Here is an 11,113-nt window from a genome sequence, read left to right on the forward strand (position 1 = left end):
CGAGGGTTTTATACATCATTATTATTGGTGTTATTTTAATTATTATTATTATTATTAATGGTGTTGTTGTTATCTTATTATAATTAGTAATAGTGGAAGTATTAAGGGATATTTACCATCTAATCCTATATTCTAAGATTATATTATTGATATTGTTACTATTGTTATTATTATTACTAAGCGTATTGTTAAATTAATCTAATAATTATAAATAATATATAATAGGTCTTAAATATAACCTGTATGTGCGCCTTGGTCTCTGAGCATGCGCAGTGCGTCCAGAAGCCTTTCACCACGGAGCTAACGCTAGCTTGTGTTAGCTCGTGTTAGCTGCAGCAGAGCACCGGGCTTTGTGCGGGTAGAAACCCGGCTGTAATAAACCAATTCCCGGCCACTCTACTGTGTGAGGTGCCGGTGAACATGGCCAGGTACCTGCGGCCTCCTAACACGTCTCTGTTCGTCAGAAACATCGCTGACGAGTCCAGGTATGTGGTCATTCTTTACCCATGCTAGCGTGAGTGGATGCGTGGCTAAGCTAACGCGATGCTAGTTCGTTAGCAAACATCTGTGGACAAAATGGCCCCAGACACAGAGGCGAACCGACCCAGGATCAGCTCACTTCGACCCAGCACTGGTTCCAGATCTGTGTTCACAGCTAGATGCATTTAAAGCTGCTCAGGGTTTTATCAGTTCATAGAAAACAGAAGCTTAAAGACCGTGTCGTTGACTTGAAGTTAATCTTACTCTCCCACAATAATATGGATTATTATATTCAGGACATAAATTATTATTTTAATGTTACTGTGACAGTGTGTGAAGGAAGTTACCTGTATCCATGTTAATATGACCAACATGTTTATTTTAATTTACTGTAGAATTAACTTACCTGCAAACTTCTCATGTCTCAGTTCTAAAAACCTTCACACAAAGGAAATGGTGATTTGTTTATTTACTGGTTCTGTGTCATGGCAAAACATCCCCCATGTGATTATTCAAAATAAATATTATTTTACAGACCTTTCATCTTCAGGTAATAATATAATAACACAAGTACTGTGTTACAGGATTTGAAGATAACTATTGATGTGAGATGAAAAGGTCCAGGTTGGAACATATCTTCAGTTCCTCCTGATTAAAGGCTTCTCTCTTCTCTCATGCTTTCATCATATAACTGGATAATTATGTTTCACATGTGAACAGGCAACACTGTCAGTGCATAGTGAATATTCACACTTCTACTTTCTGTTTGTTGTCCTGCTAAACAAAGTCCAACACAGTTCCACAGTTTGAATTCTCTTGAATCTCTTTTCTTGTTCAAAACCCCGTCTTTATCTTCGTCTTTGTTAAATCTATATATCGTTGAAAACTATAACTTTCAGAAATAAGGTAAGAAGATTAACGAGTCACTGTCAAGTTAACAAAGCTCTTTGAACATTAGGAGAATATACACAACTGTCCACAGACTTAAATAAAACATAATGCTACGGTTACTAACTGATCTATATTTTTGCTTTAAAATTTACTATATATTCCATAAAATATAAATTAGAACAATACTAAAATATGATATTTTGGTCCGCCGATCTTTATAAGAATAACAAATTTCCCTCTGAAACACTTTTTGTGTTCAAATATAATGTGCAGTCGTCACATCTCTGAATCCATATATCCGTATTGTAGTTTGTAGTTAGGAGTAAAGCCAATATCGTCATTCATAAATCCTTGAAACCAGTATGTCTTTGAAAGTCTCCCATAGGCCAGTTTCATCTGCTCTGTTAAAGATGATGCTGCTATTCCTATGTTTAATTTAAGGTCTGGGTTTTTACATGTGCAATTACACCTCAAGGACACGTCAGTTTGACAGTAACATATTTTGTTTGCAAACAGGTGTTGTCATGTTCTGTGCTGGAACCTGCTCTTGTGTACATAACCTGCACACCGAGCTCCGGCTGAGTTCATATGGTAGCCAGCAGAATAAATGTGCTTATTTCATGACACTTTAGGCCAGAGGATATACGACGTGAGTTTGGTCGTTATGGGCCTATTGTAGATGTCTACCTTCCGCTTGACTTCTATACTCGACGGCCGAGAGGATTTGCTTACATTCAATATCCTTTATTCTTTTAATTTCAAGATGGTGTTCTTTTTTTAATGAGGAAATGTTACGTATGAAAGAAATCTCACTGTCCAGCTGCAGTGGAACCTGACCTGATGTGTTTATTTGGGGAGGAGTCACTCTTATTTTTGTTTAATCACAAATGTTGATCCCATTGTGTGGGAATGTTTTTATGCAATATTTTAACATGTTTTTTGTTATCAAAGATACTGTTTTCAAATTCCAATCTATTCCTAACCAATATTTCCTCTGTTGTTGCCTTAGAATGGTAAAGAAACAGTTCTGGACACCCCACACCAAAGAAAGTTGAAAGGCGGTTGTAGAGTAGATTCAAGCCAAAGACACCCAGGCGACAAGCAGTAGTGGAATTGGGAAAATAAAGAGAGAGCAAAAGCATGAAGATACACAGAGGAGAAAAGAGAGCACCCAGGCTTCCGTTTGTCTACCAAAGGAAGGGAGGAAAAGCAAAGTGTTTATTGGGCAAAGACAAGCAGGAAACCTCAAGTTCTTCTGCCAAGACAATAAAGATCAAGCTGAAGGTCAAAGGTCAAGCATATTAAAGGTAACAAGTCAAACTCTTCGTATCCTACCGAATTTGATCACCATCAACATTTGTCTTGTCTTCACAATCTGAAATCACAAGTGGCCCTTTCTGATTCAATTTTATGTCATTGCAATTGCAGTAGGTATTACTGAAGACATTAAATTATGACTTAAAAACATCATGAATGGATTATTACAACTTTACACTTTTCAATTATTACCTGAAATAAATTTGCCACACTGATCCAGTGGCTGTGTGTGTTTTTCATTTGTAGCTGTCAACGTGTGTTGCAGCCTTTTCTCTGTAATTGTTGTGCATGTGTGCAGACTTTTGTCCCAGCTTTCCCAATTTTCAAAACAAAAGTCCTTAACAGTTCAGCACGTTTGAAGACGTCCGCGATGCAGAAGACGCGCTTCACAACCTGGACCGCAAATGGGTCAGTGGACGTCAGATTGAGATTCAATTTGCCCAAGGAGACCGCAAGAGTACGAACCGTTGCTTTCCTATCTAACACTTGTCTGGCTAAAATTGTTTATTTTGTACCTAACATTCTCTTATTAAACTGTCCATCAAGCACCTAACCAGATGAAGACGAAGGAGCGCAGTTCCCCTCGCAGCTCCTCTCGCCATGACGATGAGCGGGATGGCCGCCGCCGCCGATCCCGTAGCCGCAGTTACGATCGCCGCAGGTCACGGAGCCCCTCCTACGAACGCCGTCCCAGGAGGTCGGAGAGCCCTCGAGAGTAAGTTGTTGGCAACCTTACTTTATTTACAATTGCATTTTATTGACATTGTCCATCACTTGGTATTAGAGTTTGTGGTGTTGTATAAAACACTGTTTGTTAGACTGTAGGAGGATCGCTGTGTCCGATAATGTATGTAGTGATTTGGGGTTGGATTTAATCAGAATACTTTTTGAGTATCAAGATGCATTGGAATACTTGGGTCAAATTATTTTACACGACGAAGTTCCTTAGAAATCACAGATGCGTTGAGCACTTTGGATTATTTTGGTGAAGGTTTGAAGTATCATAAACAGAACTTAACTTAAATCATAAAGGCACTGTCAGTTCCTGAAGGATCCTTAACAAAGGGTCTTCGTGTATTTACGTCTTTAACCGTTCCACCACCGTCTTGCACAACTTACACCAACATCTCACCAAATAAAACCTGCGTGAGTCAACTGAAACTCAACAGGATTTGGTTGACTGTGGTTGGTTTCTAAATTCAAATATCCTGCTTCAATACAAGAACGCATTGTTCGCTCATCCTACATCTTGGTGAGAGCTACATCCTGAAAAACTGTTCTGTTGTCTTTGTTCCCTGCACAGTTCTGGGTCCTACAGTCGACACAGACGGAGCCGAAGCCAAGAAAATAACAAGTATGATTGAAAGTTTTCTTGTGGTCAGTAAGCGGCTAAACAAATATTTCCTTCTCTTATCATTAATAATGCTTATTGCCACCAGGTACAGAGGTCCTCCACGTGATAACCACAGAGCACACCATGAGCCAGGGTCACGCAGCCGCTCTGCGTCCCACTCCCCCTCCGCCTCAAGACCCAGGCCCAAAGGTAAAAAGAGCCAGTCCAGGTCCGACAGCCCGGCTGAAGACTTCCACCCAAACTCCGCCTCCCAGAAACAGTCCGTGGGACGCTCTCCATCCCGCTCCCACTCTAGATCCATGTCTCGGTCACGCTCTCGCTCCAGATCCTGGGCTGGACGCAAGTCTGGTGGTCACTAATTCTCTGGTCTACCAAAGCCCTTGAGGATGTTACTCTTCAACTTATGATAACTACAGTGATATGCTCTATATTTGAATTTGATTATCATCACATTTTGGAAGGGGCTGTTGCCAAAGGAAAGAGCAGTAGCAACAGCTTGGATGTTATGTTTATGCTTAGTGAAAACTGTTATTGTTTTTAAGTAATTCATGAAAGCACAGGCCAGGTTGAGTTATTTGCGACTTGTGTAATGTTGGATGTTGAAGGGTAAGATAATGTCATGGGTACTATCGTTTTTTTTTTTACTTTGAGTATGCAATATCATATTCTTGTTAATATGCCTGTTTCCATATGGTGTGTTATGTTAAGGATTAAAAACTCAATTAAACATCTGGCCAGTATTACCAATGTGTTTAAATAACCCGACCCCACATGTCTGGATTCAGGGGCACTGATGTAGCTGTTGCCAAAGTGAGGCAGTGGATGATAAATGGAACGTGTCCAGAACTTTGTAATTTAACAATATGTAAGAGCCAGGCCTTCGTTCTCATGTTCTATGATCAATTACTTCTAATGTCCCATAGAAATGTTTTAATTGTAATGGTTTTACTTGGTGTGTTTTACCAATAAAGACTTAAAATCTGTTTTGTATGTGTATAATGTGTTGTGATAGCATGGTGTGAAATGTATGTATTCAGTCAGAAACTCAAACACAGACAGGAATAGGGGGAGAGGGAAGGGATTTATTTTTTTGGTTAAAATTTGTCATCAATTCAGAGTGCATTTGTTTACTTTTTTTTTGAACAATTCGTACCAATCTTAAAACAGGGCTATTTATTTTCTTTCCATCTTCGGTGACATGTTAATCGAGGGGAGGGGGGGCCAATCCAAATTACAAGTTTTTTTAAATTTATATGGAGACAGTGCCTTGCATGGCTCAAACAGGGGCAATAAAGAAAATGTCAAAATGAACAACCAATAGAAGTAATATTTTCACAACATGGGGCCCAAATTCAATTGTCAGCTGGCGGAAGAACAGCTGAGAAGTGAAAGTGGTGTTTAAAGAAGAAAAAAAACATTTGGCCAGTTCAGATTGCCACCTTTTGAAATAGCTTCAGCATGGGTTTCAACATAGGCACAAACGGGTCAACTCAAGATTAAAAGCATCACGCTTACACACTGTAAGCACATTCAGAACTCAATTCCATCATACATATGCAAGTCTCCTTAGATCCAATTGATATTTGTTGCAGTCTTAGTTATTTTTTGCACATAGCATCTTTCACCCTACACTGCATATTACAAAACAATAAAAAACATGTGCAAGATCTCTGGAAAGATAACAGTGCAGGGGCTCTGACAAATGCTATAGGCAGATTTTTTTTAACAAAAATATTCTTCAGTATTGAAGTAAAGACACGTCCTTAGCATGTCTACATACATTCAGTGTTATTACTAAAAATACTTTTGTCAGGCAGGCCTCAAACGCGGTCTGCAAATGTACATATGCTACAAGTACTTTATACATTATACATTTTCATTATTTACATGGCTCTTGAACACAGAAGCTCTCTTTTTGTTTTGTCGTCTTAAGGCTGGCTATGAACAGCTTCGATTCTGCAAAGGGAAAGCAAAAAGGGCCTCGAGGGAGGACTGAATCACAAAAGTCAATAGGGAGATAGTCTACGCCTCCACCATTTCAACAGCATCCTGACCTGTAACTTATGAAAAATAAAAATTGTCTGATTGCAGTGCAAGAGGTTAAACAAGAGGCAGAGGCATCAAAGCGCCTGTTGATTATGGGATGGTCAAACACTGACCCTTTTTGTAAACACAAACACCAGCCTCCTTTCTCAGGTCGAGTCCCCTGGGCCACTTTACTTCAGTAACCCTCCTCGGCCCCGCCCACATTGCTCACAAATGCCTGCAGCCAATAGGACTGTGTCATGTGACTTGGTGGTGAAATTTCCAAAACCAAGCCTGGCCCTCTTCCGCAAGGGCTGCAGCACTGTCCTGAAAAGGCAGAGACCGAGGAGCAATAACAGTGCTGATTGATGTAGACGAGGAGTTAAAAAAAGGGCGACCCGGGGAACTCACTAACCCTTTCACCGCTCGAGCTGGTAAGGTTAAAGTGGCCATGACAGTGATGCCAACCACAAATTGAGGATGTCTGATAAAGAAATTACTGAAAGAACATTGCTTTGGTTACACACAGCACATCATACATCTTTCAACCACAACAAAAAATGGACTTATACAAAATAATGCTATGATAGAGTGTTATGGGCCTTAGACTTACTCAACTCCTATAGTGCATGTGCGCACAGCGCAATAAAAAAGGTACAGGAGTTGAGAGTCCAGGCCTGTGTGCCATGGTCTCTTATTACCCTTCAGTTTGGGGTTAAACATTTGACCTGTACTTACTAGCTACAGCTTATTATCTACAGTAAGATAGCTTTTTTCCCTGCAGAATGGCAGTTGAGTGTACTTTCTTTCCCAAACAAGGAATGGAGAGATGGTGGGCCTTATTGAAAAACAGTGCTACAGCTCTAAGTTTGCTTTAGCACCTGAGGCTTCAGAGGTTACTCCAAAGGATCATCGTAAAACTTATGCGAATAAACCGCTCGTCTGTCCACAGAAATGGACCGTAAAGGTGGAGGGGATTTACATGACCTGAACTATAACCATTGTTTGAAGGAAACAAACTACACTCAGTCACTGCTTTGACAGCCAACGTTAAAAAGAAAAAACAAAAAGTTCATAGGAAATCCAGTTTATCGTGAGTCACAGACAGACTCCAATAAAGGCATCACCTACCAACAAGGCAGCAGCGCTGTAATATTTTATATTGGTTAAAAAATAGGTGTAAACATCAGAAGCAGTGCATTTCTGCAGCTGCCCCCTAACCCTCAAGAAAGTCAATCTAAAAAACAGCTAAAAGTATTACAACACTGCGGTGTTCCTGGTGAGTGGATGCCTCTAACGGAGCCCCAGTTTGGGCATTGGCTTATCGTTTTTAAATGGTCATGGGGGGGTACCCCTCTCAGGCCTGCATCTTGAGGAGGCTCTTGAGCTGGAAGGCCATCATCTCCCGGTTGTCACAGGAGCCCATTGAGAAGGGCACCCAGTGACTGGGGGGCTTGGGCAGCACGCTGGGCAGTGGTGGCTCACTGAACTTGGGCCCTGCGTAGCTGGGGCTTCCCTGGATGGCCAGGAACGTGTTCAGGTGGGACACTGCACCCTCCCAGTTCTGATCATAGCTGGTGGCAAAGCGGACGCCCTTCTCTGCAGACGCGGCCTGCCGCGCCTCTGGCGACCGGTGGTAAGCTGCACCTTTGTCACTCCGGCGGTGGCCATGGTGGTGAAGACCCCCTGCCCCTCCTGCAGATGCTGCTGCTGCGTTCTGGCTCCGTGGCTTAGCCCGGCCGACTTGGTGGTTTTTCTTGGGCATCGCTCGCTCAGGGTGGGAAGCTGGAATGTTGTATCTCTCTCCACCTCCCATATTGCTTAAGCACTACGTGTCACCTACAAGAAGAGAGTATACTGTTAAAATCCTGTAGCTGTTATGATCTGCTGGATTGACATTGGTTTTACGCAGAGAGGCTACGTGCAGACACTCCAGACGGCCGCCCCTCCCCCCGCGGCCCCGGAGGAAAACAACCCCAGCCCAGCTCTCACCTCTTTGTTGTCACTGAGTCGACTGAGCAGAGATCCCTCTTTAACCGTTCGCCTCCGATCGGACCCCAGTTCCTCGAAGTAGCTTTCTGTCTACTTCTCACTGCACTTTGTCCAGCGAGGTCTGAAGTGTTCATGTGCCACTGAGCGGTGTTTTCTCGCGGAGGCGAGCTGAACATCAAATCACGTCGGCACACGGTGCTCCAGGAAGCCTGTGATCTGAAGAGATCGAAGACATCAAAGAAAAAGTTAATTCGTGTTTTTTATTGTTGTTATTATACGAAAAACATATGCGAGTTTCTATTGGTTCACAGCCTTGTTGTTTTGCTCCAGACGTGGGGGATGTGCATTTGTGAATGCGTCATTACACCCTGTCCTCAGACAACAAACAGAAACTCGAAAAAGAATCTACTCGTCTGATAAAACACATGATATAACATCATATTAAAATAAAAGTAATAACAACAACAACAGCTGAATGTTACATAAGCATTGTCTCTGTTGTCCCACTTCTTGGCTGCGGTGTCTTTGTCCCACCGAGATGTTCTACTACGGTTTTTAAAGCATCAACCAAATAGTTAAAAACACCTCACGTCTATTTCGGTGACCTTGAATTAAGACGTAACAGTGAAACAAATAACACGTAAACAACCTGGGTTCCATTTATCTGGCACAGACACAAACAAAGGAAGACGGAGCTCAACATGGCGACGGGAGGAAAGCAGCTTCTCTTACCGACTCCTCAGGCTTTGGTGGTCGAAGCCTTTCGTTCCAAAGAAAAGAAAAAAGATGATAAACCGAGAACAGCCTCCGAAGTGTCACAGCGAGCTGCGAGGTCCCTCCGAGTCCGTGTAGGTGTTAAAAACCGGAGAAGAAGCGGCCATAGACTCCTCTTCTCTCCCGACTACGTCTCTAAATGCAACAAAATGGCATCTTCAGCGGGTATATGTAGCTGTCCGGAGCCAGGAGCTGACCAATCAGGTGTCGAGAACGAACCCGGTGGCCAATGGGCGACGAGGAGGGCGACGCTTTCAGGGCTGTTGCCAGAGAGATGACGTCAATGAGCCGGCCCCGCCTCTGCAGCCCTTTGTTAGGTGGGGGCGGGGGGACTTCCTGAAAGAGGAAAACTACAACACAACTGTGGTAAATAAATGTTTCACACGACGACAAGTTTGTGTTTTTTTTTGTGTTGTGTGTGTTTAAAGTCAAATCCTCATCGAGACACAACACTTGCTGGGTTTAGATGTGTCCCAGTGTTTTTATTCTACTGGAGGGAAACTGGTCCGTGGTGAGGGTGGGGGGGTGAAAACACAACAACAGTGATATAGTAACAGCTGCAACAGGCTGTCGCTCTTACATCTCCTGTCTGTGATCTGTCTGTACCCCCTCCCCCCTCCCCTGGTCACACAAAACCTTGACCAGCAACAGAAGCAGCCTTGTTTGTCATGTGTGTGTGTGTGTGTGTGTACAGAGTGTGTCTGCAACAACTAGCAAAATAAACTTGACCACTTCTTTCAATTCGAACAACTTAATGGTTCCCAGGAGACACACACACACACACATAAAACACACAATCAGCAGCATTCATACTTTTTCTTACTCTGTATATATTCTTTTTTTATTCTATTAATATTTAAGTTGCTTAATTTGACTTACTGATGCCTATTATTTGAGTGTAATATTGCAAATGTCCTCATGGTGGGACTAATAAAGCACTTATCTTATCTGTTCTTATCAACACCCACAAGCCTGTGAAGCCAGATCAGTGTGTGGGCCTTCAGAGCAACGGGAAAAACAAAGTGCAAGTGGGGACTAGAGACATTTAACTACTTATAATGACCAGAAGACGATGGTGCAGAGTGTAAAGATGCTGGATCAAGAATGGATTATTGTGTTTAGGATGGTTTATAATGTTTCAAGGTACATGAATCTTATGACTCAAACCGGTCCTCCAGCCCCAGAGGTCAAAACACGTGTATTCACTCAAGTTATATGAAGTACTATTTGTCATTTTGATCCTCTTGTAGTTTACATCGAAGCTGCTACTATTCCTCTACCCTTATTTGACAGTGTCAGCCATATTCCAGAATATGATAAGCATATAATGACGTTTCTAGAACATAGTTACAAAAAAACTCCCTTTTACGTCTTTAAGTTGGTAGCAGTTCCTCTTCGGAGTGACTTCCTCTCCAAACCCACCATATCTCCATACAAATCACTGTAATCTTTCAACATTTCACAATATACTCAAATGCTGAGTAACAATTACAGACGCAGATTTCTGTTTCTTCTCCTTTTCGAACACACTAGAAATTCCCCGCCCCCTCAGATTGGTTTCATAGTCCGAAGGTTAATATTTAAAAAACGTTGTTCCACTTTGACCAGCTTCAAGTCTAAAATGCTGCTCAGGCTGTTGCCTCACTCAACATACTAACTAAATAAAGTCAAGATATCTGTGTCAGGGGCCATTTCATTACAGAATAAGTACTGGTGATAACTGAGAATAGCAAACTGAGAATTTGAATGCTGAACTTTTAATTTTAATAGAATGTTTTAAGCTGTAGTGAACACTTTTACTAAAGTGAAGGATCTGAGTACTTTTAATCTAACATTGTAGTCCTCATATCAGAGTAATGCAAACAGGAGATTGTTTCCCTACCTGTAGATTCTTATACATTTTTAAAAAGGCTCTTTGATGATGTTACAGTGTCCACTGTGTCATATTTCAGTGTGAGCTTTGAATCAAAGGCCCAAATCAGACTTAGCCGTACAAACGAGTGCCATATAATTGTCACCCTGCCATAAATCTGCAGCAACATGTGGACGGGTCATTGAGGGTTAGTGGGTGAGAACCGTCCTCCCCCGACGGTTTGTTGAGTTATCCCAAAATAACAACGCCTCTCCTTTTGTTTCGAGTGGGGAGTTTCCTCCTGAGCAGATGGGTGAGTGAGTGGTTACTAAAAACAAAATCATTTACCATATGAATAACAGCACGTAATATCAAATAGAATTATTCAAATGGTCGACACACCCTGCACGTCAAAGATATTATTGAAA

General features: G+C 41.9%; 2 protein-coding genes across 2 annotated transcripts; one reads left to right on the plus strand and one right to left on the minus strand.

The window, feature by feature from the left end:
- Positions 1-299: 299 nt before the first annotated feature.
- srsf10a (serine and arginine rich splicing factor 10a) lies at positions 300-5,025 on the plus strand. Its single transcript, XM_061081036.1, has 6 exons — positions 300-485; positions 2,004-2,108; positions 3,042-3,145; positions 3,235-3,403; positions 3,992-4,042; positions 4,128-5,025. The coding sequence occupies exons 1-6, from the start codon at positions 421-423 to the stop codon at positions 4,399-4,401; spliced, it is 768 nt and encodes a 255-aa protein (XP_060937019.1). The 5' UTR covers positions 300-420; the 3' UTR covers positions 4,402-5,025.
- Positions 5,026-5,104: 79 nt separating this feature from the next.
- On the minus strand, positions 5,105-10,328 carry pnrc2 (proline-rich nuclear receptor coactivator 2). The gene is made up of 4 exons (XM_061080519.1): positions 10,185-10,328; positions 8,792-9,183; positions 8,060-8,275; positions 5,105-7,906 (listed from the first exon to the last, which is right to left on the minus strand). The coding sequence occupies exon 4, from the start codon at positions 7,881-7,883 to the stop codon at positions 7,425-7,427; it is 459 nt and encodes a 152-aa protein (XP_060936502.1). The 5' UTR covers positions 7,884-7,906; positions 8,060-8,275; positions 8,792-9,183; positions 10,185-10,328; the 3' UTR covers positions 5,105-7,424.
- Between the last annotated feature and the right edge of the window lie 785 nt (positions 10,329-11,113).

The sequence above is a fragment of the Limanda limanda genome, chromosome 11 (genome assembly GCF_963576545.1).
Source record: "Limanda limanda chromosome 11, fLimLim1.1, whole genome shotgun sequence".
In the NCBI taxonomy this organism is placed as follows: domain Eukaryota; kingdom Metazoa; phylum Chordata; class Actinopteri; order Pleuronectiformes; family Pleuronectidae; genus Limanda; species Limanda limanda.